Consider the following 27,354-nt stretch of genomic DNA (forward strand, 5'->3'; position numbering starts at 1 on the left):
GCATCACACTTTTTCAGAGAGCTGAATTCCTGGCTCTCCCATTACCGTACGTCATCTGGAATTCTTCCTTGGCATAGTCATTTAACAAATTGTTGTCATGTGCATTCCGTGGACCAGGCCCTTTTCTAGGACTTGGAGAATAAAGTGGTAAGAAGGTTCCCTAGTCTGATGGGCTTCCCATTCTAGTGGGTTTGCTGTGCACACCCCAGAGTTGCCACTACTGTAAGGTGCGGTTCCTCCTGTCAGGCAGCCGCACCTGTAACCCTAGCAGATGGGCCTGCCCTTCCCTGATGGCCCATGTGCAGGCACCACTGTTGCCACCCAGAAGCTGGGCTGTCCGGGCAGGGTGATTATGGGCTGCCGGCCTCAGGCCCTGCGCCACGCCACCACCGCCACTGAGACAGGGGCAGGGACCTTCCTGAGGCCGAGGCATTGCCATTCGGCAGCGTGGTCTCTTGTAACCCTTCCTGCCTCCTGACCCTAAAGAGTTGCCCCAGATGTGCCAATAGCAGTTTCTCACTGACTGGAGGCACTGGCCTCCCTTTTGGTAGTCACTGCACGATGTGAGGCAGAAGTGGCTGGAACGTGCTGGTCAAAAGGCCTTCTGACAGAGCTCACTGGAGGAGTGAGTTTGTGTGGCAGGGCGGTGGGTCTAACTGAGGTGGCACAGAGGGCTGGGCAGCGCGGAGCCCGGGCGCAGTTCCTCATGACCTAAGGCTGCCTGGGGTCCTCCACACGACCCCTTGCTCGGGGCTCCATCCCTTGCTGCCTCAGGCACTGCCGCCCCGTTACCTGCGCACCTGTCACTAGTGAGTGTTCCTGTCCTGGTCCCTTTGATTCTCAGCTCTGTGACCTTGAGCTGCTTGTTTTCCTCTCCTGCAGCCTCTGGCTCGGTATCCATTGGGTATACTGAGGTTGGGTTGTTGGGTATGGGGGGATGACCTTGGCGTCAACACGCGGCACTGATTTCCATAAGAATATGTCCCTAGCATGGTGAGTATGTGGTACATGCCAGGCCTTGAATTACTTCTGTCTGTGGACTTGTTCGTCCTCACTGCAGTGGGTCACAGGTCACGCATTTAGGAGAACTCCCTGTTGTAACCCGCCTCAGTGGAGGTAAATGTCCGCCACTGGGCCCCCGGCAGTGCTTCAGGCCAGAGAAGCCACCACTCCCTGTAAAAGGGGCCCAGACGCTCCATTAAATCCTTGGCCCAGGCTCCACAACTTCCTTTTTCCCACCCTGGCCTCTTGGTGGGGTCCTGGCTTCGAGGGTCAAACGTGCCCCCCATACCCTGCCTCCCTCCACCCCTGCGCCAGCACAGGCACACTGTGGTCATTTGGCTGGCCACAGACCTGGGTCCAGAATCGGCATGCAGCTGCTCTCGTGTCTGTGTCTTGCTGATCGCGTCCCTTCTGCGAAGAGCATGCTTATTCTGAAGATGCTTCCTTACAGGTCAGGGCTGCCGCTGCCGTCCTATGGGTACCCCAGCGGAGCCTTCGGCAGCCGGCTGCTCCAGGCCCTGGAGTGAGGTGCTTCAGTGCCTGCAGCACCTGTCTGCCTGATTCCTTCCTTGTGACAACAAACCGGGGTCAGGAGATCAGGCGAACTAGAAGGCCTGTTCTGTCAGCCCTTCAGGAGAGGGGGCTCTCAGACACTCTCTGCCTCCGGCCCTGCAGCATGTCCCATGGCTGTGTCTTCAGACTGGGGGAACACTTCATGACCCCGACGCCCATGACAGAGCAGGATTCTGTGCTAGACACGTGCTGGATGCAGTGCCCTGCGTGAGGGTCCAGAGGTGCAGGGGTGATGTGGGGTCCCTGGCAGTGTGAGCAGGTGGTGCCACGGTGGGGTCCATATTCCTCTTTGCTCTGGGGATGCATCACGTACAGAGTCGAAGAGGTCGGGAATGTTCCAGGGATGTCTGGTGGGCATGGGTTGTCCCGAGATGGCTACAGGGTATGGTGCCACCAGCGTCCCCTGAGGTATCTTCATTGCACATGCTCCCCAGATGAGGCCTGCTGCCCTGCTGCCCAGCATCCTGGCCCCTCCACTCCCCTGTGCTTCGGCTGTGTCCCCTCTGCTTGAAACTTGCCTTCCCCCACTCCTGCCTTCAGGCAGTTGTGCAGGGTCTCTTCCCAGACACTTGTCCTTGCTCCTTGGGAGAGTAGATGGTGCTGAGATGCCTGAACTCTGCTAGCCGTGTGACCTTGAGCATGTCCCTTCTCTCTTAATTCCCATTTCCCCTCTGTGATATGTAGGTGACAGTGAGCGGGTACATTAGTGTCACATGGCATGTGCTAGCCGTTGTGACCGCCAAGCCTGTGCCTCTGGCAGAACATGTGTGGGGAGGGAAGATTCGGAGCTAGGGCAGTGGTGCCCCCTCTGGGGGGCTTCATACATCGCTGGAGGGGCCCAGCCGTCTCGCTCCTCTCTCCCCCAGCATCAGCCAAACGGAACATAAATCTGAAGCCTGGGGGGTCTCTGTCTCCTTAGCCACTTTGGTTGGCCATTTTTTCGTGACAGAGGCCTTCAGGTTGTGATTCCTCCTCCTGCGTGTGTCTGTGGCATCTCAGGATCTGGGAAGCCTATGAGCCCTGTGCTGACTGGTGAGGGGATCCTGAAGGCCTGGGAAGGGGAATGTGTGTGCTGCCAATAGAATCAGGCGTTTTTCCAGAGGCACTGTCAGATGTAAAGAGATCTGGATTGGATGTCGAAAGCCTAGGGGTTTCCTGTGGTGGCCTGGAGAGTGGCCTGGGGTAGCCTATGGCTAGATGTAAGATACAGGCTCGTAGGAGGAAGCAAAAGCATTGAGCTTGTGCCCAGGTCCGGGGAAGGCTGCTCTTGCCTGTTTCTTGCAGACTCTAATGCCCAGGGGAGCCATGTGTGCTCCATGGAACCCAGCAGAGGGTGTGGGGAAAGTGCCCTGTTTCCTGTGGTCACAGTGCTGAGGGTGCCTTTTAAGATACAGCTTTAGACATTTAGGTGGGAAGTGAACTGTGCAGTGGCCTTCCCCTTGAGTGGCTTTGTACTGGTCATGGTGCCCTCACATGCCTCATTTCCCTTGAGAGAAGTACCAGCTTTACACTACAGACAGGAGCTGAACACCTTCTAGAAGGGACATCTGCTGGAACAGAAGCTAATAAGGCTGGGGCTCTTCCCTGGGGCAGATGCAGGTAGGTGAGGCAGGAAGAGGGCACATCAAGAGGCAGTTTCAGAGGCACAAGGTGGTGTGTGGCAGCAGGTTGGGGAGAGGGAAAGGGGAGGTGACAGCGGGGCCTTTGTAGGAAACCACTCCAGGGGAGTTCCCAGGCCTCGCAGGCTGAGCCCAGGGTGTGGAGGCCCCAGGCCTGTAGTTCTCCCTCCTTGGCACCATCTGCTTCTTGGCATGGGCTCTTCTGAGATGGCCTGTTCACCTTCCTAGTCCTGGGAGTTTGTTGGTCCTTGGGTGGATTCTGGAGCCTCTTGTCCAGTGCCGGGGGCATGCTGCCTGCCCTGGGACTCCGCGTAGCCCAGCACTGAAGGCAAGCCCTGCCTAGGAGAAGCCTGCTGCACTCAGTTCAATTTAGCTGCCCCAGGCACTGTTTCTGCCCTCGCTGGCATCACTGTGAATCACCTGGGACCTGTTGCTTCACTTGGTAGAACAACCGGGCCTAGCAGCCGGAGGCCTGGCCTTGCATGTTCCTGCCCCCGCCCCCATGGCAGATGAGTGTGTGGGAGGGAGGCACAAACCCCCGGCCCCAGATGGCACGAGGGTCTAGAGTGCCCTGAGACAAGCACTGGGCTTGGTCTGCAGAACTGGACAGTCCAAAAGTTGGGGGGGTTATGGATTAGGCTCCAGGAAGCAGGCTCTGAGGGGGGCTCAGCATGTAGGAGCTTGACTAGGGTGTGGGAGAAGCCCCCTCCGCTGACCCTGGGAAGCCCTGAAACTAGCAGGGAACTTTGGGCTGGTTCTTGCCGGGCCCTTAACGCCACCGTCATCATGTCCTGGGCGAGGCAGGTCTGCTCGCTCTGCCAGTCAAGGCAGGCTGCTCAGCCACCAGACTGAGGGTCCTCAGGCCACACGTGCTGGCAGGGGCTGACACAGGGGCCACTTTGCTCCCATTAAACATGAGAGAGGCTTCCACTGTGCCCTGAGAGCTGGGGGGAGCTCACGGAAGCATGTGGGAAGCTGGTCCCATCTGTCGCAGGGCGGCGTCCTCACTGGCACCTAGAGGAGAGCAACACAGGCCGGGAAGGCCAGACAGCACCATCCAAGGCCATAGGCCTTCTCTGGCTCCCCCACCTGTCAAACAGAAATATGGGGATGTCCTATTCCAGCGCAGAAGCCTGTGGACCTCATGGTCTCCCTGCCAAGGAGCAGGAGCTGCCCAGCCGGGCCTTTGTGCCAGCTGCTCATCATCATGGACTTGTGTGTGTGGATCCTCGAGGTGGGGCCCTGTGCCCGTGTTGGTATTCATGGCGCAGGGTGTCTTGGAAGAAGGGGTATTTGGGTGAGGCTGAGAGGGTGAGGGGGCTTCTGTGTGCAGATGGGGTCTGTGACACGGGGATGGGCGTGGGAGTGAGGGCACAGCAGGAGTGAGAACGTGTGGCAGGCGAACAGGCTGAGCCCCCTCCACTTCCAGGTCAGCCAGAACAGCCTCACCATGCTGTCCTCGCCGTCACCGGGCCAGCAGGTGCAGACCCCACAGTCGATGCCCCCTCCTCCCCAGCCATCCCCGCAGCCTGGCCAGCCCAGCTCGCAGCCCAACTCCAACGTCAGGTAGGCCTGGCAGGGGGTGGCCCTCCCCACCTGGCTCCCAGGGCGGGCCCCACCTTGTGCCCCAGCTCACAGGTGCATCTGCTTTTGTTTTGCTGCAGCTCTGGCCCTGCCCCTTCCCCTAGTAGCTTCCTGCCGAGCCCCTCACCACAGCCCTCCCAGAGTCCAGTGACGGCCCGCACCCCGCAGAACTTCAGCGTCCCCTCCCCGGGACCTTTAAACACCCCCGGTAAGTCGGGTCGGGGGTGGGTGTGATCCGAGGCCCAGAACCCATTGTGTAACCCACACACAGACCTGCAGATCAAGGGGCCGAGATTCGCCCCTCACCATCTGGAGGCCTCCGCTTATAACAGGGTGGGTGAGCTCTAGATCCCCACCTGGAGGGTTTGCAGAGCCCGGGCTTGTGGGTGGGAGCTGCGCTTACCACGTCATATCCTCCAGTGAATCCCAGCTCAGTCATGAGCCCAGCTGGCTCTAGCCAGGCCGAGGAGCAGCAGTACCTCGACAAGCTGAAGCAGCTATCCAAGTACATCGAGCCCCTGCGCCGCATGATCAACAAGATTGACAAGAATGAAGGTGCGGCCGGCGCTGGGGCACAGCATGTTTGGGGATGGCGGGGGGATACTCCAGGCACGTGTCTTAGTGGCCCCTCTCTGTCCCAGACAGAAAAAAGGACCTGAGTAAGATGAAGAGCCTTCTGGACATCCTGACAGACCCGTCTAAGCGGTGAGCTTTGCCTCCAGGCTCCTGGAGGAAGGATGGCGCTCTGCCCACGTCTGGCTGCATGGTTGGCCCAGCCTTGAATGAGCATTTAGTGGTGATGTGGAGTTTATAGAGAAGGGGCCTTAGGGCTCCACTTATACGTGTGTCTGCTGGGGCTCCAAGCCCCTGGCCCCCTACCTTTGCGGTGCCCCTGACTTACCAGTGGCCTTTGGCAAGTGACTTCATATCAGTTAGCCCATCTGCAAAAAGGGGCGGCTGTGGCTCACTCAGCTTGGCTGGGAAAAGGAAACAAGGCGACCCCTTGAGAAGCACTTGTAAGGCAGTGGGGCACTAGCTTCTCAGCACACACGACCATGCTGGTCAGTGCCAGGGCCGTTGTGAGCACCAGAGCTTGGTCTGCAGTACAGGACTGTGCATGTGGACTGGCCTTTGGATTTGTCCCTCTCCCTGCCTCAGCTTAGTCTTTGCTCCCTTCTAGAAGGGCTTCTCTTTTCCATTTACTAGACAAAATGCTGGAAACAGCAGAACTAGGCCACTTGGATCTGGACCACCCTCCAAGCCCTCTTGGATTGATCCTCATTGGAATTCTACGGCTGGGGGGCAGGGGACCAGCCTCTGTCCCTCCCCACTGACCCATTACATTTATGCCCTGTTCTGCCAACCAGGATGGGGCCACTCCTGGGGACAAGACAATCTGTCCTTACACTTTGCGTCTAGGAACAGTTGGTCAATGGCTGGGGCTCCTGTGGAGGCTTTTGCTGGGCTCTGTTCACACCAGAAGAAGCCAGGCGGGCGGGCGGTGGCTAGAATCAGCACCCGAGAGCCACCAGCGCGCCATTGTCAAGCATGGAGGGTCAGCCACATCCCTTCTCCCCACAGGTGCCCCCTGAAAACACTGCAGAAGTGTGAGATTGCCCTGGAGAAGCTCAAGAATGACATGGCAGTGGTGAGTGGGACACCATGGCCTGGTGGTGTTCAGAGGGCCACAGGCATCTCTGAGGAGACTGGGACTCACCGCACAAGTGGGGAGAAGTGTTCAAAGTCAGGAGTGGGTAGAGGGGCATGCCACTCAGCCTGGGGACCTCGCCCAGGAGTCTTCTTCCAGGTCAGGTCGGCCTTGGGTAAGGAGAGCATGTGTGCGAACATGGGAGAGGTCACCCTCCGGCTGTGGTCCTGTGGGTGTTCCCTCCATCCGCCAGGTTCACAGACTTTTGTGTACGCTCATCTCCACTGTCTCATCTCCACTGTCTCATTTCCACTTGTCCCTGCCCAGCACGAGGCCAAGCCCTAGGGGGAGGGGCCTCAGGGGAAAGTCAAAGCCACAGAAGGCAGGCGAGTGCATCTAAGATAACTTTTTATCTCTTGGGGGCAGAGGTGATGGGGAAGCTGTAAAAGTCTGGCTGTGAGGTTGAGGACCTCAGGGTCTAGAAAGCTTCCCAAGAGTGGGCTGCTGACCCCACTGTCCTGTCCCAGCCCACACCCCCGCCGCCTCCGGTGCCGCCAACCAAACAGCAATACCTGTGCCAGCCGCTCCTTGATGCCGTCCTGGCCAATATCCGCTCACCCGTCTTCAACCATTCCCTGTACCGCACCTTCGTGCCGGCGATGACAGCCATCCACGGCCCACCCATCACGTACGTGTAGCACAGGGCTCAGGCTCGCGCTAGGCAGTGGGCCATGGGCTGTGGGTCGTGGGCCACAGCCTAGCCCCGTGTGGTGACCATAGCTGCCTCTTCCAGAGCCCCGGTTGTGTGCACCCGGAAGCGTAGGTTTGAAGACGATGAGCGGCAGAGCATCCCCAACGTGCTCCAGGGGGAAGTGGCCAGATTAGATCCTAAGTTCTTGGTGAATTTGGATCCTTCTCACTGCAGTAACAATGGCACCGTCCACCTGATATGCAAGTTGGGTGCGTACTGGGGAGGCGGGGCTGGTGCTGTGGGAGACTGAGTCCTAAACTCCAGCCCCAGGGTTCTGCCCCTGCCCCTGGCTCCAGAGTAGGCCCAGCCCAGGCCCACCTGCCCCATCGGGAGTCGGGACTCGCACTGTGCCTCCTACAGATAGGCACACACACACCGTGCCCCGAGGCCCCCCAGCCCCACATCCTTCTGGATCCTCCCACATACCTGGCCTAGGATGTGCCCTGATGGCTGAGCCTGGAGCCCCCACACTCTCACCTCTTACCCCTGCTGGGAAGGCCCCCTCCCTGCCTTCCAGGTACCAAGCCTGAGGCCCTAGGGAAATGTGGAAGCCTGGGGGTCAGAGTGACCTCCAGACTTTGCAGCAAGCCTTTTGGGATTCGAAGAGCCCTTTTCGGAGCAGGGCTGTGAGGCAGGGCAGGTTGAGGCCTTGGGCCGGGTCACAGGCACAGCTGCATGTGTTGCAGATGACAAGGATCTCCCGAGTGTGCCGCCACTGGAGCTCAGTGTCCCTGCTGACTACCCTGCCCAGAGCCCACTGTGGATCGACCGGCAGTGGCAGTACGGTGGGTGAGCCGCGAGGACAGCCGTGGTGAGGCCTTGTGGCTGCTCTCTCGGGGCCCTGGTGGGATGGGGTTGGCTCCAGGCAACTGGGTTTCCTCCGGGCTCCCACAGTGGAACCCACTCCTCCCCTTTCTCTGCCCCTTTGTGGACAGGAGTGGGTTGCCCAGAAATCACTTGGAGAGAAAGGGGTCTCTGTCTCTATGGTGTTCTGTCTGCCTGCAGGGCAGCCATGTGTAGTGGTGAGGAGTGAGCAGGCCCATCCACCCCTGGGGGCCTCTGCAAGGCCGATAGGGGAGCATAGAAGGAGCTAGGGTTCGTGGGGACCCATCTGGGTGACATGGCTTCAGACCAAAGGCCCAGAGAGAGCTCTGTTGATGGGGACCAGTGCCCTTGCAGCTCAGAGCTAGTGTGGGGGGCTGGGATCCCAAGACTGCCCCTGAGTGGGGGTCCTGGGCTCCAGACCTGTCTACACTGTAGTTCTCCACTGATGCGTGGGCCTGGGAGGGGAGCCCATCAGCTACCCCACTGTGTGAGGGAGATGGCACCCCTGCTCACGTTGGCTGGGTGGAATGCCCCAGACGACAACCTGTGTCTATGGGGTAGCCCATTCACAGAGAGTTGCTGCGTGGCCCAGCATCAGGCCCGGCACCGCTCATGGCCCACTGCTCTGTTGCAGATGCCAACCCCTTCCTGCAGTCGGTGCACCGGTGTATGACCTCGAGGCTGCTGCAGCTCCCCGACAAGCACTCAGTCACGGCCCTGCTCAACACCTGGGCACAGAGCATCCACCAGGCCTGCCTCTCAGCCGCCTAGCCACCCAGCCGCTGGGGACCGCAGGGAGAGTCAGCGGCCTCGTCAGGGCCACAGAGGGCATGCACCTCATGTCGGACATTTCTAGGTGTTGGCTCCCTTAGAGAGCCTGGGCTTAGATTAGCTTTCCTGCTTTTATCTTCTGCCTTGGGGACTTGCCAGACATCCTCCCACACTTGTACATGACGAGGGCAGGTGGCTGTGGGGCTGGCTGCATCAGTGATGGGGTTGGGACGTCCCCCAGGGAGTCAGACATGCCACCAGCCCTGTGTGCTCATCTCTGGGCTGCTGTCCCCTCGGCCTCTCCAAGGCCTGTGTCCTTCCTCAGCACGGGGGAGAACTCAGGGTCTTGTTAGAGCCTCTTGTGTGTGTGCACCAGAAACACGTCCTGTTCCTGTAAGGGAACATGGGGAGCATAGGAAACCCTGAAAATGCACACAGAAGTCTCTGGTCACAGTTTTAGGTTCAGACCCTGCCACCGTGGGCATGTGGGGCAAGCCACAGGGAAGCTCCTGGATCCCAGGGTGCTGGCCAAGTCTCAGAGGGAAGGTTGGCCTGCAGGCGGTTGCAGATCCCCTGCGGTCGCCTGGGCCTCATACCTCATGGCATTCTCCCTTCAAGCCATGGGGGTCTGCTCAGCACTGTGGGAGAGCCTGGGGAGCAGGGGCACCTGGGTGGATCCTGTCCCTGGCACCGTGCCCACTCTGGGGTCAGGGCTCAGAGCCATTCCTGAGAGTGAAGAAGGCTCCCTGACAGGGCATCAGCCCGCCAGCCCTCTGGTGTTGAGAGGGTCCCCCTTTTCTATGTGCACTACCATGTCATCTGTGGTTCTTATAATAAATTTATTATTCCTGTGTTTGTCATGAATTTGTCACTGTGTCCCCTCCCCTCTGAAAGTCTGGGTACTACTGTCCAGCGAGGAACATTGTCAGGGCTGAGCCCAGTTCCTTACCTTGGGGATGGCCATGGAGATCCAGATCTTAGTTCCCCCTTTTTTGAGTGTCAGGGCCGTAACCTCACCCAGGTTTCTGGCTGAGTTCCTGCTGCCAGAAGCAAGACGAGGTAGAGATGAGTGCTGAGGAAATGGGCCTGGAGCACAACCCTGCCAGGGGCAGGTGGACACAACACTGACTGCACCCATGAGCCAAAGGAAGCTGTGGTTGTGGGGGCCCTTGGGGCCGGAGTATCACCGGGTGAGGCCCCAGAGCCCCGGAGAGGGCCACTCCCGAGGTGCCGTGGCCCTCCGTGTTGGAGGGCAGGCCCGGCGGGATGGCGCATCAGCAGTGTTTGTCAGCCTGGAAGCTGGCCGGGACCATTGGGGAAGAAGGCGTCTCACCCTGTGCGCGGGGCCAGGAACCCGTTCCCTGCACACTTGCCCGCCCTGGATGAGCCCAGAGTCCCAGGCACCCCTGGCAGGCCCCTCCTACTGCAGGGAGCAGAGCTAGGGGCACAGAGCAGGGCAGTGATGCCCAAACAGCAGTGAGGGATGAGACGCACAAGTGGAAAAACGAGCTTTATTTCCAGTCTTCAGCAGGGTAGGGTAATACTTCTTTCATAACATGTTTTCGTGTAAACGCAGAATAGCAAAATACTGAGCAAGAAAATAAAGTTTCCCAGTTCTGAGACCAAGTACTTTATCTGCCACGAGTTTCGTTTATCTGGAATTTCAGTTGGCCTAAATGTATGAGAATTGTCTGGAAGTGCTATCTAGAGAGGGTGAGGATCTCCAGCCGGGGGGTTGGTCACGGGCCTGGCCGAGAGCTGCTGTGCAGGCGCAGATGGGCGCCGCTGGCCTCAGAGCACCGAGCGGTGCAGCCGCCGGCTCTGCACCACCTGCAGCCTCTTCTGCCGCTCGGCGAAGTTGCTCTTCAGGGTCTGCTTAAGCGCCGGCAGGATGGAGCGCTCCGCCATGGGCATCGGGCTCAGAATCAGGCTGTTCGGGCAGAGGGCGGGCACTGCAGAGCCCCTGGGAGCAGAAGCCCAGCCCAATGCGGCCCCAGGCAAAACACAGAGCCATCTGGGTCCCAATCTCTTCTGCACCCCATACGGGGTTTGGAGGCCACCTCAACCTCCCCCTGCCAGTGCAACTCACCATTTCTTGGGTACGCCCTTGGTGGGGACCTTGGGGAGCTGCATGGCTCCTGGGTGAAGGGCCTCCTGGTCCCTGGTGAGGGAGGAGTCAGCAGTGAGCCCCAGAGGAGAAGACCTTGCTGGGGTAGGGTGGGGCGGGGTGAGGGCTGTGAGGCTCTTACTCACTTGGGAGAGCTGGGCCCAGGCTCCTCAGGGGCAGCCTTGGGTCTCTGATTCTCTTCCAGGAGGGCCTTGAGGTGTTGCAACTGGAAGGCAGGGAGAAGAGGGGCAGTGGGCAGGCTCTGCAGAGGTGGCGGGGGGCAGATCGGGGTCCCGAGCCTCACCTCTTGGGCCTGCAGGAGGTTGGCGTTCCACAGCTGGCGGATGATAACCTCACATTGCTGAATCGTGGTGGGCTTGCGCAGGTATGGAGGCAGGCTCATCGCAGGGGGCTGCTTGCCCTTGTGCTGGTTGCCTGCCGTGGAGCTCGCCACTGCACTGGAGGTCTCCCCTTCTTCCTCTCTGGAACAGTCACTGCAGCAGCCTGGAGCTAGCCTGCCAGGCTTGGTCTAACCACCCCCCACCTCTCTTCTGGGCAGCTCCTGCTCCAGCCTGAGAATGGTGTGGGGAGGAGGGGTGTCCACACAGCCTCCTCAGGGACTGGGTCCCTTCTGCTGACTAGGGTGCTCCCGGCACCAGGTGGGGGGCTCCGGTGCCAGCTGGGACCTGGGTCCATCCCTTTCTCCTCTCTCAAGGTGCCCTGACATTTCAAGGTGGTTCAAGCTGCGGGGCCACCCTCAGTCCTGACCCCCACACCTGTGAGCCTGGTTGAGAGAATCTAAGGACTGCTGAGAAGCGGAAGCCTGCTGGTTGCCCTACCCAGGGGACAATGGGGTCTCTGTTTTTGGATGCCAAGTCCAGGTTCCTGGGGCGCCTGGGTGGCTCAGTGGGTTAAAGCCTCTGCCTTCGGCTCAGGTCATGATCCCCGGGTCCTGAAATCGAGCCCCGCATCAGGCTCTCTGCTCATCGGGGAGCCTGCTTCCTCCTCTCTTCTGTCTGCCTGCCTCTCTGCCTACTTGTGATCTGTCAAATAAAGTCTTTAAAAAAAAAAAAAAAAAAAGGTCCAGGTTCCTTGCTGCTTTCCAGGGCAGTCCCAGAAACTCAAGTGTCAGCCTGGGCTTGCTCTGGCCTGCCAGCTCTGCGCCACACAGAGCTGAGCACACTTCCCGGGGTGAGCCCAGGAACCTGACTTACTTATTCCCCGACTTGGTGAATAGCAGGGTAATTTAAAGGCCAAATCACTTTGTTCCATTTCTGTGAGAAAACGGTTTTGGAGGCTGCTGTTGGCATCCTTGTGTGGGCTTGAGTCAGCATAGAGACCCTGCAGACCCCCTGGGGAAAGGGGGAAGGCAGTGCCCACTGGATGGGCAAGCCTGGAGCAAGTCTGCGCTCACCGGCAGACTGGCCCATTTGGAAGGGCTGAGCAGCTGGCTGGTGGCAGAGTGTGAGCTTGGTAAATGGAGCGCTGGGCCCACGGGGTCTGGGCGAGCCCTTACTTGGCCGGCCCCTGCATCCCTGGGGCTTTGTCCAGCTTGCTGTTGTGGAACAGGGCAGCAACTGGGGTCTCTTCTTCCAGGTCCATCTTCTGGGGAACATCAGCTTTCGAGTCTTGCCTCTTGGAGAAGCTGAGCTGGGTCCGGGCCTTGCCTTGAGAGTTGACAGCAGCCAAGGCGGTCACTGTGGGCATCGAGAACCCGCGCCTGAGTCACCCAGGATCAGCTGTGTATGCCCATGGAGTTTGCCTCAGTTTCCACCAAGAGATGGTAACAGAGCCCCCATCGGGGGGCTGCTGGGAGATCCAAACCCAAGGGTCTGAGGTTCTGTGAAAAGCTGGCTCCATGAAATCAGGGAAGGCCAGGGCTGGGGGTGGCCCCACAGCTGTTCCCCGACTCTGAGGCAATGCCCCATTCTGGGCAAAATAACACTGAGTGGGAGGTCTGGGACCCAGCCTGCGCCAGTGTCCTTTCCAAGGACAATGCCTACTGCCTGCCTGGGGCCCGCAGAGGAGGGGCAAGGGCTGCTCCTTTGCAAGGACGCCTGGCCTGAGGAAGGCAGAGTGGGAAGAAGAAGCTATCAGCCCCTAACTCTGCAAATGACGCCACAAGCCCAGAACTCCAGGCGCAGCTGCCTCTCCCCACCCCCCCGCCTCTGCTTCCTGCCTGCTTGGTGGGGGGTCCTAATGAGCAGGGCTTCTGCCAGGCCACCTGTGTGCCACCCCTCCCTGGAAGACCACTTAGTGAGGCACAGAGGCTCCTCTTTCCGTATGTCGGGGGGCATCTGCCGTAGGGCCTTGTGCCCCATGTTGGTGTTCACTCCCTTTGTAGCCAAGCCCATGGGGCTTTCAATGCCCCACATTGGCCATTGGGCCCAGGGTCCCCATGAGGCATGTGTCCCTCCCCGACCCTGAGCTCACAGAGGGTGCTGGCGTGCTCACCTGACGTCGAATTTGAGACGGACTTGATGGAATGAAAGCTGGAACTGGAAATGCTACCTGTGGGAGAAGGCATAGGGTCAGTTGGAGATGGCAGGAATGCCACTTCCATCCTAGTGTCCCCAGATGCTTCCGTCCCCGCTCCTCTCCATGGGTGAGGGGCCCGCGGCCTGTGCCCGCCTGTGTGCTCACACAGGGCCCTCCCCAACTCTGGTGAGGCAGAGCCAAGGCTGGGGGAAAGGCGATTTCTTGAAGGGCCATCCAGAAAGCAGTGGGCTTAGGCCCAAAGAAGCCCTGAAGGAGGATGACCTCTTCTGAGGTCCCACTGGGTACCCCTGGCATCTCCGCACTGGGACCACCAACAGGCCCTGCCACTTGCCGAGGACAGCTCACCGGAGCTGCTCCTCCCTGTCGGGGGAGGGCTCACCACCACACCATTCTCTGTGTCCCCTAGAAAAGGAGCCCTGGACACCTCCCAAGACTGGGGCTCCAGGCTAGCACCACCCAGACCGGGCCCCAAAGGTAAGTGGGGAGAGCAGGCTGGGCTGGGGGACATGCAAAGTGAATGGGCTACTATCAGGATGAGGAAGGGCATTGGGTAAGTGGCTGTGGGTCTCTCCATCTCCACTGCCTTCACCCAGCCCTCTTGGTCACTGTGGAGATGGGCAGGGAGGCTCTCTGAAAGGACTGTGCCTTCCTAGTACAGAGCCTTCTGTGCTAGGAAGTGACGAGCCAGAGGCCCAGGGCTGGGGCTGCCCAGTGCTTGCCAGTTTTGCAGAGGGAGCCTGGGGCCTACCATAGCCAGAATCCAAGTCAGAATCCATCAGAGCAGCAACGCTAGGGAGGGCAGCTGCTCTGCCTGTTTCCCTGCTGCCCAGACCTTAGGCCTTGGGATCCCCGAGAGCCCCACCTCTGTGCTTCAGTGCAGTCGCCCAAACCATGGCTGGGGGCAGTGGCGTCTCTCCAGGTCCCCCAGGACCCCTCCTCACTGGGATAGGCCAGTGCAGCTAGCTGGGTGAACACAAGCAACCCAGGGGCTATTCCAGACATCAGTAACTTCCCATCAGCCACCCGAGGGCCTCATTCTTACCTTTCTTTGGCTTCTGACTCATTATTAGCTTGTAATGGAGATCTGAAAGCAAACACATGCTTCCGTCATTTCTGAAGCTGCTGCCAGTTTGAGAGAAGAGGTCTGCCTTGTCCCGGGTGCTCCCCTCCTGCTGAACCCCTGAGAGACTTCACACATGACCTTGACTCAAAACTCCTCATGTCAAGGGGAGGTGGAGTCCTGACATAATGGGGAACCCTTGATCTCATACTTAGCACTTCAAGTGGACAGCAGGAGAAGGGTGGGGAGAAACTGAGGTAGGACTAGGTGCTTGGGGGGAAGAGCTCCAGCTAAAACATAAGGGAGGAGAGAGAGGGAAGCAGAGTAAAAGACAGGTTCCGCTTCAGGCCTGGCCCATGGGGGTGAGGAGCCACAAGCAAGGCCAAGTTAGGAAGGCCTTGCCCTGAGGACACTCGGGTAGGCGGGAGAGCTGGATGGTGCCGGACATATAGGCCCTTGATTTGGGGGCATTTAGGTTGTGAAAATCATTGAGCTGTATGCTCGCACTTTTTACTTCCACAAAAAGTTTTTTTTTTTTTAAATAGTTGGGCCTGATTCCTAGAGACGAGACTGCCACCGGGCTTACTGTGGGAAATGCCACGGACAGGCTGCCCTGCCAGATGGCTAGATGGCCCTGACGCACTCCGACCCCCAAGACCACCCTGGTTTGGGGCCGATGGCGGGGGAAGGGAGTCCAAGCCCCGCATGGCAGGACCCGGGGTTTGACTTGCTGCCCTGTGTCTGTCCTCCTTAAAACCCTACGTGTTCTAGAGTCCACGCGTGTTTCCGTGCTGGAGGCACCCGCGGGCAGCAGGTCTGAGTCCCCCTCGGGCCCCAGCGGCGGTGGGCGCCCCAGCCGCGGCCCCGCCGCTCGGACTCACCCTTGTTCTCGCGCTTGAGGTACTCGATCTCCTCGTGGAGCTTGACCAGCGTCTCAGAGTGCTGCTGCTGCAGGAACTGCAGGCTCTTCTCCAGGTCCAGGACCCGCTTCTGCGCCTCGCTGTGCCCAGCCTGCGCGCCGTGCTGTCCGGAGTGCTGGACGACCGCGGGCTGGCGGGGGCGCGGGCGCGACGCGCCCCGAGAGCCCGGGATCCCCGAGCTGGGGGGCCGCTGCCCGGCCGCCGCCACCCCGGCGCTCATGTAGCCGCTGCTGCACGCCCACTCGGTTGCTGGGCTGCCACAGCTTGGCGCCGCGTCGCCATGGAAACGGGCGTGAGCGAGGGGCGGGGCGTGCGAGGGGCGGAGCTGTTTGTGGGGGCGGGGCTCACGTCAACTTCCGCCTCAGCCCTAATAATCTGACTTAAAAGGTATCCGCCTTGAGGGTAGGTCTAAATTTTGTAGCTTGTCTTAGTAGTTCACTTTCTGAATGGATGCTACGGATTACAGATTGAGTTTCTACTTCCAGTAATTACAAAACGCTCTGCTTTATGAAATGTGGACAAAATATATGAAACCACTGCCTGAAAGCACTGGAGAAGAACAACAAGCAGACAGAAACTAGACGGAGGCAGCAGCTCTTGAAAGAAAAGCTGCTTTGGGGGCGCCTGGGTGGCTCAGTCATTAGGCGTCTGCCTTCGGCTTGGGTCATGGCCCGGGTGTCCAGGACGCGCTTCTGCGCCTCGCTGTGCCCAGCCTGCGCGCCCAGCCTGATCCCGGGATCAGCCCTGCATCCGGCTCCCTGCTCAACGGGAAACCTGCTTCTCCCTCTCCTACTCCCTCTGCTTGTGTTCTCTCTCTCGCTGTGTCTCTCTCTGTCAAATAAATGAATAAAATCTTGAAGAAGAAGAAGAAGAGCTGCTTTTCCCTGAGGGTTCTCTCTCCCAGACCTCAAACAGGAAGCCACAGGTCCAATGGCTGAAGAGGCAGAAGATGGACGCTGCTGGAAACCCAGGGGGCAACGCTGGGAAGTTTGGAGCCTCTGTGGGTGAGGAGCTGGAAGCTGTAAACTTCAGATATGTGGCTGGCCTCAACTGCCCACCTGTGGGCAACAATTCCAGGGACTCCAGGGAAAGACAAAGAGCTGGAAGGCCAAAAGCTGAGGAGAGATTCACTTGCTATCAGTTCCATGGACGAGTTTGAAGTCTGACAGAGGAGCTTGGTAAAGGCCTCAGTTTTCCTTCTAAACCCCCAAAGGGCCACACCTTGGGAATGAAAACTACGTTCTAGAGATGAGATCTGCCCTAGAACTAAGGGCAAAATCAAAATATATCTGCCCTCGTGAAACTTAAAGCCCAGCCTCCACAAGTTTGGGATGATGTTCCGTAATTCAACCACCTGAAGAACAAAACTCAACATTCTTCAGAGAATTACAACAGAACCCAGAATCTCTGCGCCATATCATCCATGATGCCTGTATAAATAATAAATACTGAACATGCCAAGAAACAGACAAATGTGACTGAGTCAAGAGAAAAAATTAAAAAAAAATTCAGATGCAGTCAACAGAAATAGATCTGCACATAATTCTAGATAATAAATTTATAAGAAAGTACTTTATACTAAATATTATTAAAATCTACAGAAAAAAAAAGATGGCTGTAGTGATTGATCATGGAAAGATTTTAAACAATTGATACAGTAAGTATGGGGGGAAGGGCGCCTGGGTGGCTGAGTTGGTTAAGCCACTGCCTTCAGCTCAAGTCATGATCCCAGAATCCCAGGCTCCAGTCCCACATTGGGCTCCTGGCTCTGCAGGAAGTCTGCTTCTCCCTCTGACCTTCTCCCCTCTCATGCTCTCTCTAACTGTCTCTCTCTCAAATAAATGAATCTTTTTAAAAATAAAAATAAAAAGTAAGTATTGTGGGGGTGTGGGGGGGGCAGTCCGGATACAAATGTATCTGGACTTCTAGTTTCCTGGCCTGGCACTGGAAATCAGCCAGCTGAAAAACAACAAGTCTTCTTAGATCCTTCAGAGAACTAAGATCATAGGACAAGTTTTGCCCCAAAATTGGAGAGGCAGGCAGGCAGAAACAGAATTTCAGCTTTCTGGAGCAGAACCCTCCATAGGAACCACTACTAGAGAAGGAAGATCCAAACTGTAATTGATGTATTGCTGGTGTGGCTCAGTGTGGACAAGTTTGAAAATTTAAAAAATTACAAGGTGGGGGGTCCAATCTTAAAGGATGCTCCCACCTTTGTGAGTTTAACCTTCACAAGAATGCCCTCAAAAGAAAGTAGGATGGCCCTTAATGCCAAACCGGACCTGGAGAGAATGAGATACCTCTCTAGCCTCCATCTAGCCTTCCCTTTCTCCACACCTTTCCACCACATCAGTGGGGCTCCTGGATAAGAATGGGATACAAGTGAAAGAATTGCCCACCTCAGACCTAATTTAAAAAGAAGTTTCTAGGAAAACCCAAAGATACCAAGACAGATTGAAGGCACCTGAGGAATATTTTGCCTCTGACACTTATGGCTATGGCAAACAATGAATATGGACTAAACCCTAGCAAGGTAAATACGAAATTTCACACTAAAGGTCTCTTTACCTCAGTTTCCTCCACATGATGCATCAGGCCCAACTTTCAACCAAAAAATTACAAGGCATTAATTAAAGACAAAAAACACAGTTTGAAGAGACAACAAACATCAGAGCTAGACTTGGCTCTGTCAGAGATGTTGGAATTCTCAGATTGGGAATTTTAAAAGCTATAATGAATGTGCTAATGGCTTTGATGGACAAAGTGGCCAACATGTAAGAACAGATAGGTGACATAAGCAGAGAGATGCAAACTCTCAGAAGGGAAAGGAAATGTGAGAAATCAAAAACACTATGACAGAAGTGAAGAATACCTTTGATGGGCTCAGCAGTAGACCTGGACATGGCAGAGGAAAGAATCAATTAACTTGAAGACTTGTCAAGAGAAACTTCTAAAACTGAAGTGTAAATAGAAGGATGAATGAAGAGAAGAGAACAGAACATCCACAAATTTTGTGACTATTATGAAAGGTGTTGCATAGGCATACTGGGAATACCAAAAGGTGAAGAGAGAAAGGTACAAAAGAAATACTTAAAACAATAATGACTGATAATTTCAAAAAATTAATGAAAGAAAATCACAGATCTGGGGGTTTCGGGGAACACTAGGCAGAATAAACACATAAAACCTCTAAACTCCTAGGCATATCATATTCCAACTAAAGAAAATTAAAGATGGAGAAAATCTTGAAAGAAACTGGAGGAGAAATCAAACACCCAAACAAACAAACCCTTACCTATAAAGAAGCAAAGACAGAATTACATTGGACTTCTCCTCAGAAACCATGCAAACGGTGAGAGAGCAAAAGAAGATAGTTCATGTGGAAAGAAAAATGCCACAAACCTAGAGTACTGTATCTAGCTACACGTACCTTCAAAAGTGAAGGAGAAATAGTAAAGACTTTCTCAAACAAACAAAAATTGAGGAACTTCATTGCCAGTAGCTTTGCTTTGCAAGAAATGTTAGAAGAAATTCTTCACAAAGGAGAAAAATGACATAGGTCAGAAACTCTGATCTAAATAAAGAAAAGAAGAGCTTTAAAGAAGGAATAAGTAAGGTAAAAAAATTTTTTTGTTTTCATATTCTTTTTTTTTTTTTAAGATTTTATTTATTTCTCAGAGAGAGAGAGAGCGAGCGCACAGGCAGACAGAGTGGCAGAGGGAGAAGCAGGCTCCCTGCTGAGAAAGGAGGCGGATGTGGGGCTCCATCCCAGGACCCTGGGATCACGACCTGAGCCAAAGGCAGCCACTCAACCAACTGAGCCACCCAGGTGCCCCTAGTTTTTACTTTACTAAGTTGGCTCCACACCTGAGGTGGGGCTCAAAGTCACAACCCCAAGTTCAAGAGTCATATGTTCCACCAACTGAGCCAGCCAGGTGCCCCTTCTTTTTCATATTCTTAATTAATCTAACAGATAACCCAGGTTGTTTAATCATAGCAGCCATGCATTTGGTAATTATAGCTTATTAATAAGTGAAATGAATGACAGCAATGTTATCAGAGATGAGAGGGTGAAATTGGAAATGTTCTAAAGTTTTGCACTACCATGAAGTGGTAGGTGTTATTCTAAAGAGAACTTGGATTCACTGTAAATGTATAATCAAGGGCAACCACTTAAAATAGTTTTAAATAAAAAGTGTAATTGATATGTGAAGGGAAGAGAGAAATGGAATAATAAAAGGCTCAGTTAAGGGGCACCTGGGTGGCTCAGAGGATTAAGCCTCTGCCTTTGGCTCAGGTCATGATCTCAGGGTCCTAGAAATGAGCCCCCACATTGGGCTGTCTGCTCAGCAGGAAGCCTGCTTCCCCCTCTCCCTCTGCCTGCCTCTCTGCCTACTTGTGATCTCTGTCTGTCAAATAAATGAATAAAATCTTAAAAAAAAAAAAAAAAAAAGGCTCAGTTAAAGGAACACCGGGCTGGCTCAATTGGTAGAGCTTGCAACTCTTGATCTTGGGGTTATAAGTTTGAGTTCCATATTGGGTGTAGAGAGAGTACTTAAAAATAAATAATCTTAGGGGCGCCTGGGTGGCTCAGTGGGTTAAGCCTCAGGTCATGATCTCAGGGTCCTGGGATCGAGTCCCATATCGGGCTCTCTGCTCAGCAGGGAACCCGCTTCCCTCTCTCTCTCTGCCTGCCTCTCCATCTACTTGTGATTTCTCTCTGTCAAATAAATAAATAAAATCTTTAATAAATAAATAAATAATCTTAAAAAAAAAAAAAGGCCCAGTTAAAACCAGACAAGATGGGAAAAGAGTGGAAGAGGAAAAGAGAAACAAAGAACAATGAACAGAAAACAGTAACAAATATGGTAGATAGTATTACAACTATTTAACAATCATATTAAATACCAATGCCATAACTACAATTGAAAGACACAGACCATCAGAGTAGATGATAAAAATGAGGCTTAGGGGGGTGCCTGGGTGGCAACTATTTAACAATCATATTAAATACCAATGCCATAACTACAATTGAAAGACACAGACCATCAGAGTAGATGATAAAAATGAGGCTTAGGGGGGTGCCTGGGTGGCTCAGTGGGTTAAAGCCTCTGCCTTGCTCAGGTCATGATCCCAGAGTCCTGGGATCAAGCCCCACATTGGGCTCTCTGCTCAGCAGGGAGCCTGCTTCCTCCTCTCTCTCTCTGCCTGCCTCTCTGCCCACTTGTAATCTCGATCTGTCAAATAAATAAATAAAATCTTATAAAAAAATGAGAATTAGGGGTGCCTGGGTGGCTCAGTTGCTAAGCATCTGCCTTTGGCTCGGGTCATGATACCAGGACCCTGCGATCAAGCCCCGCTTCAGGCCCCCCGCTCAGTGGGAAGCCTTGCTTCTCCCTCTCCCACTCCCCCTGCTTGTGTTCCCTCTCTCGCTGTGTCTTTTTCTGTCAAATAAATAAATAAAATCTTAAAAAAATATTTTGAACTAAATGAAAATGAAAATACAACTTGATGAAATGTGAGAGATACAGTTACAGTGGTTTCCAGAGGGAAAGGGATACAGAATGGATAAAATATTTTAAAAATTGTTTTTTTTTTAAGATTTTATTTGTTTATTTGACAGAGATCACAGTAGACAGAGAGGCAGGCAGAGAGAGAGAGGGAAGCAGGCTCCCTGCTGAGCAGAAAGCCCGATGCGGGACTCGATCCCAGGACCCTGAGATCATGACCTGAGCTGAAGGCAGCGGCTTAACCCACTGAGCCACCCAGGTGCCCCTTAAAAATTGTTTTTAACCTTGAGTTAGGGAAGATCTTCTTAAATAAGATAGGAAGCATAACAAAGAAGACTGATAATTCTGACTTTATAAAAATTTCCTGTGCCCAAAATTAAAAAAACAAATAAATAACAGACTTAGAAAAAATATTTGCAACATACATAAAGGAGAAAAAGTTAGTATCTAGAATGCATCACGGATTCCTATATATTAAGAGACAAACAATATAAGAACATAAAACTTAACCCCATAAAGTGATTAAGGAACAAGTGAATGAAATCATGTTCAAGAGAAGCTAGAAAAGAAATGGGGGGTGCCTGGATGGTTCAGTGGGGAGTCTGCTTCTCCCTTTCCATCTCCTTCTCCCCCTCCCCCCACTCCTGCTCTCTTCATCTCAAATAAATAAACTAAATTTAAAAAAAAAAGATGGTATCAGGCACCTGAGAAAGGTTACTTCTTGTTTTTTTTTTTAAGATTTTATTTATTTATTTATTTATTTGTCAGAGAGAGAGAGAACAGGCTAGAGCAGCAGACAGAAGCAGGCTCCCTGCTGAGCAAGGAGCCCAATGTGGGACTCCACCCCAGGACTCTGGGATCATGACCTGAGCCGAAGGCAGCAGCTTAACCAACTGAGCCACCCAGGTATCCCACGTTTACTTCTTATTAAAGCAACACAAACATTTGACTGTTTTAACATTATAGTTTTTTAAGAAGGCAAAAGGAAGTCATTGTGGAACAGAGTTTTCCTTATCTGGCAAAGAAAATACGCACATTCTTCAGAAACAAATTTCTTTGGGACCAAATTGGAGGGATTTTGCATTTTGGTGGTTTGGATACAAAACATTGATTTATTGAGTAAAATGGATGATTTCTTCAAGCATATTTTCCTAAAAGACAGGCAAGCCAGATGGATGTTCATTTTCTCTTTTTTTCCTTTAAAATTTACATATTGCTTTAATAAAATTAAGAAATAATGAAGCTCTTTTATTTATTTATTTTATTTATTTTATTTTTTAAAGAGGTGGTTTTTTTTAAAGATTTTATTTATTTATTTGACAGAGAGAAATCACAAGTAGATGGAGAGGCAGGCAGAGAGAGAGAGAGGGAAGCAGGCTCCCTGCTGAGCAGAGAGCCCGATGCGGGACTCGATCCCAGGACCCTGAGATCATGACCTGAGCCGAAGGCAGCGGCTTAACCCACTGAGCCACCCAGGCGCCCCTCTTTTATTTATTTTTTTAATGATTTTATTTATTTATTTGACAGACAGAGAGCACAAGCAGGAAGAGAGGCAGGCAGAGAGAGAAGAGGAAGCAGGCTCCCACTGGGCTACCCAGGTGCCCCAATGAGGATCTTTTAAAATCTATTATTATAGTGGGACACCTGGGTGGCTAAACATCTGATTAAACTTCTGATTCTTGATTTTGGCTCAGGTGCTGATCTCAAGGTTGTGCATTCAAGCCCTGCACTGGGCTCCATATTGGGCATGGGTCTACTTAAAAAAAAAAAAAAAAAAAAAAAAATCAGAGCACCTGGGAGGCTCAGCCAGTTAAACATCCACCTTCGGCTCAGGTCATGATCCCAGAGTCCTAAGACTGAGCCTCGTATCATCTACCTGCTCAGAGGGGACACTGCTTCTCCTTCTGTCTGCCGCTTCCCCTGCTTATGCTCTCTCTCTGTCAAATAAATAATAATCTTAAAAAAAAAAATCGGTTACAGAAAGGCTTCAGTCTTCCCTGCCACTATTCACAACTCCCCAAACATAAACCCTGCATATCCGGACACTCTTTCTTCTCCATAGCTTTCAATGATGTGCTTGGCTATCATTTCTTGATTTATCAAAATGAGCCACATTCACTGGCTCCCTGTTCTTATAGATGAGGATTTAACTCACTTGTATCACCCAAACCACATTCCAATACAGTCCTATTATTATTCTTAGCTCCTTTCTTATTTATATTTGCAATCTTACACCTTCATTTTTGGTTTTACCTTATTTGGCAGCAAATGAAGTGTAGCCACGGACTCATGAAAGCATGATGTCAATGCATCTGTTTGGAAGTCACTGGTCTTACTGTGTTTCCCATTGCTCTCAAGCTTGCCCTGATAGGATGGTGGAACGGATTTGGATGAGCTCGTTATGGTGCCCGCCGGGTGCAGTCACTGTGTGGAGCTGACATAATGTCCCGTGAGATGCAAGACGTGCTCTAACCAGGGACTAATGTAGAGTGAAATTTCCCCATAGCAAAGATACCCCAAGATTTCAGGAATCAAGGGGTAGAAACCGGGGTGGCTCCTTCCACTGTTACTAATCTAACGACCTACAGTAGAGTATTGGCTTCCCATCCCCAAGACTTTGGGTTCTGCTGGTTGCGAGATCTTGGTTCGTAGGGATGGGAAGGGACACACTGGTCCTACCGAACAGGAGGCTGAGACTGCCACCTGGTGACTCTGTCAAGCAAATAAGAGGGTTGCTCTATTGGTTGGGGTGACTGGTCTTGATGATCAAGGGTAGATGGGTTTGCTACACAGTGGGGGCAAGGAAGAACACCTGGCACCCAGGAGACTCTCTTGGTAATCTTACTTAGTACTCCCACAGTCTGTGGTAAAAGTTACGGAAAACTGTAACAACCTAAAACAGGCACAGCACCTAAAACAGGAAGGCACAGAAACATCAAGAATAAAGATCTAGGTCACCCCACCATATTACCCCATCACCATCCCCCAAAATATGACCGGCTAGGGACAGGCAGAATAGGTGGTAGAAGAAGAGCAGTCACATCCTGTGGCCAATCTCAGAAGCAAGCGTGCCAGTAGTTAAAGATGTCCTGTGTCTTTTGTACCTGCTCCTTCTCTTTTTCTCCTCTCGCATTCTCTTGTTACCTGATAGTATTAATGTGTAAGTCATAATTTTTTCCATATCTCAATAGCAGGTTATAAGGGGGCTCCTGGGTGGCTCAGTTGTTTGAGCATCTGCCTTTGGCTCAGGTCATGATCCTGGAGTCCTGAGATGGAGCCCCACCTCGGGCTCCCTGCTTCTCGGGGAGCCTGCTTCTCTCTCTCCTACTCCCCCTGCTTGTGTTGCTTCTCGCTCTCTCTCAAATAAATAAATAAGATCTTTAAAATAAAGATCTTATTTAAAATAAATAAGATCTTTAAAAAATTAGTAGGTCATAGGATAGCAGAATCAGGGGCACCTGGGTGGCACAGTCAGCTAAGTACCTGGCTCTTGGTTTCAGCTCAGGTCATAGTCTCAGGGTGGTAGAATCAAGCCCTGCCCTGGGCTCCATGCTCAGTGCAGAGTCTGCTTGAGTTGCTCTCTCCCTTAGCCCCGCCCCTCCCTCTCTAAAATAAATAAATCTTTTTAAAAATAAAGGATAGCAGGATCAGAAAAGAAAGCAACATCCACTCAGGGATGGATAAAGAGGACCCTGGGGTTCCTGTTTGGGTTTGACTGTAGGAAGGAGAGCTGAATCACACAGTGTGATTTCTGAGTACCTTTACTCAGAGGTGAGATGTGGAAAAGGAGTCATTTGGACACCAAGCTGACAAAAGGATAGACTGTGCTGGGTTCATTGTTAGCACAATCACCATTCATTTTTAAGGCTGAGAACTATATTTTCCAGAATCTCCTTTCCTATACTGTTTTTTTTAAGGTCTTATTTATTTATGAGAGAGGAGTTAAGGAGGGACAAGCAGACTCCGAGCTGAGTATGGAGCCCAACACGGGACTCAATCTCAGGACACTGAGAACACAACCTGAGCTGAAACCAAGAGTCAGATGCTTAACCGAGTGAGCCACCCAGGTGCCTCTCCTCTATGATTTTGGGATAGAGTAGGCCAGAGAGGAAGTCGTTTGTGATTTGGAAGACGAAGTTGAATCAGTTACAGGCAAGTGTGTGGGTAAAAGAGACTCACAGAGGCTTCCTGGAGCGTTACCCTCTTCGTCACTGAATTCTGAGATGAGTGGTAGAAGCTTCTCCAAGATTGTGAAGAATCTTGATGCTTCAGGCTGAGATCCCTAGCACAGCTCCTTTGAATTTGAAGACTCATAGCTCCCGTGACCTCTGCTCCTTAGACTCTTCCAATGCTCACGGGAGTTCCTAATTCTATACTAAATTCCTGTCACGTGGGGTGCCTGGTTGGCTTAGTGGGTTAGGGCTCTGCCTTTGGCTCAGGTCATGATCCCAGGGTCTTGGGATCGAGCCCCACATTGGGCTCCCTGCTCAGCGGGAAGACTGCTTCTCCCTCTCCCACTCCCCCTGCTTGTGTTCCCTCTCTCGCTGTGTCTCTCTCTGTCAAATAAATAAATAAAATATTTTAAAAAGAAAAAGAAGGGAATATAACTATCACACTACATAGCTCATCAGTGAACAGTATTTACATCATCCTAATAATATCAATACTAGTTATTAATTTCACCAGAAATTATGACACACTGTGGAGGAGGGGGTCATGGATGAGTGGGGAGAGATGGGGAGATGAGTGGGTATTTTTGTAAGGGGGATGATGATGATGTCTTATGTTCCCTCAGACGTCAGTAAAGGATATTTAAAATAAGGAAGAAGTAAGAAATGAAAAAACATTATTTCGAAATACAGAGATAGGGACTCTTGGCTGAGTCATTTGGCAGAGAATGCAACTCTTGATCTCAGGGTCACAAGTTTGAGCCCCAGGATAGGGGTAGAGATTACTTAAAAAAATAAAATAAAAAAGAAAGCTGGAGATAAATGTCAGAAGAAACAGTTTAAAGAGTTGAAAGGATTGCTTGTAGGAGGCTGGGCTGCTATTTTTTTTCCTATAATCTCAGAGCACTATTTGACTTTTTTTTTTAATTAAAAATTTTTTTAAATTAAAATTCCAATATAATTAAGAAACAGTGTTCTATTAGTTTCAGGCATACAACATAGTGATTCAACAGTTCTATACACTATTCAGTGCTCCTCACCAGAAGTGTACTATTAATCCCCTTCACCTAGTTCACCACAGCCCCACCCACCTCCCCCTCTCTGGTGACCACCAGTTTGTTCTTTGTATTTAAGAGTCTGGTTTTTGTGGGGGTGGTTTTTGTCTCTTTTTTTTCTTTGTTCGCTTGTTTTTTGTTTTTTTTCCCTAAGGCTGTTCTCTTGTTTTGTTTGTTTCTTTTTTTTTCTTTGTCTTTTTTTTTTTTGCGAGAGAGAGAGTGAGAGAGAGAGAGCATGTGAAAGCAGGGGGGAGGGGCAGAGGGTGAGCAGGGAGCCTGATGTGGGGGTTGATCCCAGGACTCTGGGATCATGACCTGTGTCAAAGGCAGACGTTTACTGACTGAACCACCCAGGTGCCGCTGAGTTTTTTTTAACTTACTTCTCTGCACCTTGTTTTGTCAGTAAATTGGAAATGTAATAACACTTGTCTGGCAGAATTTATTTCAAGGATGCAGGGAGATGATGCATGAGAACTCTAAACACTTTTTACATTAATGCAAAGGAACGAAAGGTAAGAAAGCTACCTCCAGGGTGCCTGGTTGGCTCAGTGAGTTAAGCTTCTGCCTTCAGCTCAGGTCATGATCTCAGGGTCTTGGGATAGAGGCCCGCATCAGGCTCTCTGCTCAGCGGGGAGTCTGCTTCTCTCTCTCTCTCTCTCTCTCTGCCTGCCTCTCTGCCTACTTGTGATCTCTCTTTGTCAAATAAATAAATAAAAATCTTTTAAAAAAATAAAAATCTTTTTTAAAAAAGATTTTTAAAAATTTATTTGACACACAGAGATCACAAGTAGGCAGAGGGTCAGGCAGAGAGAGAGATTGGAGGAAGCAGGCTCCCTGTTGAGCAGAGAGCCGGATGTGGGGCTCTATCCCAGAACCCTGGAATCATGACCTGAGCCAAAGGCAGAGGCTTTAACCCACTGAGCCACCCAGGTGCCCCAATAAATAAAAATCTTAAAAAAAGAAAGAAAGCTACCTCCGTTGCAACCCCAAGATGTGGCTGGAAAGAGAGTGGCAATTTTCCCATTTGACATTCTTTTATATAAATAAACAGATAACTCCTATTATAAAAACATTCCCCCATGAGAGGCAACAGGCCTCCGACTGGCAGGACATTCTCCTGTTTCCTGACTCAGCTCCGCACAGAGATGTCCGGTCCGATCTCCATTCATCTATGGGCTGATGCAGGTAGAAAAACAGTTGGAGAAAGAATATGTAAGATGCGTGCCAGATTCTCTCATCAGAGACTAGAATGGCCCTGGGC

The 27,354-nt window shown here is 52.4% G+C and overlaps 2 protein-coding genes and 1 long non-coding RNA gene across 9 annotated transcripts in view; 1 reads left to right on the forward strand and 2 right to left on the reverse strand.

Annotated features, from left to right (window-relative positions):
* Positions 1 to 9,628, forward strand: part of MED15 (mediator complex subunit 15) — a 67,728-nt gene extending 58,100 nt beyond the window's left edge. For 3 of the 4 annotated variants that reach the window (XM_082697460.1, XM_082697461.1, XM_082697462.1), the window contains 9 exons: positions 4,624 to 4,760; positions 4,859 to 4,986; positions 5,199 to 5,333; positions 5,420 to 5,483; positions 6,360 to 6,426; positions 6,954 to 7,114; positions 7,220 to 7,386; positions 7,864 to 7,962; positions 8,637 to 9,628. In XM_082697460.1, the coding sequence (XP_082553586.1) occupies positions 4,624 to 4,760; positions 4,859 to 4,986; positions 5,199 to 5,333; positions 5,420 to 5,483; positions 6,360 to 6,426; positions 6,954 to 7,114; positions 7,220 to 7,386; positions 7,864 to 7,962; positions 8,637 to 8,773 (1,095 nt within the window). In that variant the 3' untranslated portion in view covers positions 8,774 to 9,628. Of the gene's footprint in view, positions 1 to 4,623; positions 4,761 to 4,858; positions 4,987 to 5,198; positions 5,334 to 5,419; positions 5,484 to 6,359; positions 6,427 to 6,953; positions 7,115 to 7,219; positions 7,387 to 7,863; positions 7,967 to 8,636 lie in introns of all 4 variants that reach the window. The other variant, XM_082697463.1, reaches the window with a different exon arrangement.
* LOC309847414 overlaps positions 1 to 21,760 on the reverse strand; it is a 313,317-nt gene extending 291,557 nt beyond the window's left edge. The window contains exon 1 of the long non-coding RNA XR_014302439.1: positions 21,714 to 21,760. This is a non-coding gene — a long non-coding RNA (uncharacterized lncRNA). The remainder of the gene's footprint in view (positions 1 to 21,713) is intronic.
* LOC309847388 (coiled-coil domain-containing protein 74B-like) lies at positions 10,271 to 15,663 on the reverse strand. 4 transcript variants are annotated; one of them, XM_082697563.1, is made up of 8 exons: positions 15,321 to 15,663; positions 14,422 to 14,463; positions 13,335 to 13,391; positions 12,397 to 12,577; positions 11,185 to 11,374; positions 11,027 to 11,106; positions 10,863 to 10,934; positions 10,271 to 10,736 (listed from the first exon to the last, which is right to left on the reverse strand). In XM_082697563.1, the coding sequence occupies exons 1-8, from the start codon at positions 15,577 to 15,579 to the stop codon at positions 10,565 to 10,567; spliced, it is 1,053 nt and encodes a 350-aa protein (XP_082553689.1). In that variant the 5' UTR covers positions 15,580 to 15,663; the 3' UTR covers positions 10,271 to 10,564. The 4 variants fall into 4 exon arrangements, with proteins under 4 accessions (XP_082553689.1, XP_082553690.1, XP_082553691.1 ...); XM_082697564.1 differs by having other exon boundaries at positions 11,185 to 11,362; positions 15,321 to 15,659; XM_082697565.1 differs by having other exon boundaries at positions 10,271 to 10,703; positions 15,321 to 15,659.
* Positions 21,761 to 27,354: the final 5,594 nt, after the last annotated feature.

This window comes from Mustela nivalis (genome assembly GCF_964662115.1).
Source record: "Mustela nivalis genome assembly, chromosome: 14".
In the NCBI taxonomy this organism is placed as follows: domain Eukaryota; kingdom Metazoa; phylum Chordata; class Mammalia; order Carnivora; family Mustelidae; genus Mustela; species Mustela nivalis.

Bases quoted from the DNA above. Each gene is read 5' to 3' on its own strand.
- LOC309847388 (XM_082697563.1), bottom strand. From the start codon at position 15,579: ATGAGCGCCGGGGTGGCGGCGGCCGGGCAGCGGCCCCCCAGCTCGGGG. The intron at 12,578-13,334 runs GTGAGCACGCCA...CGATGCCCACAG, and splicing joins CGTCTCAAATTCGACGTCAG to TGACCGCCTTGGCTGCTGTC. The intron at 10,935-11,026 runs GTGAGTAAGAGC...CTCCCTCACCAG, and splicing joins CCTGGGCCCAGCTCTCCCAA to GGACCAGGAGGCCCTTCACC.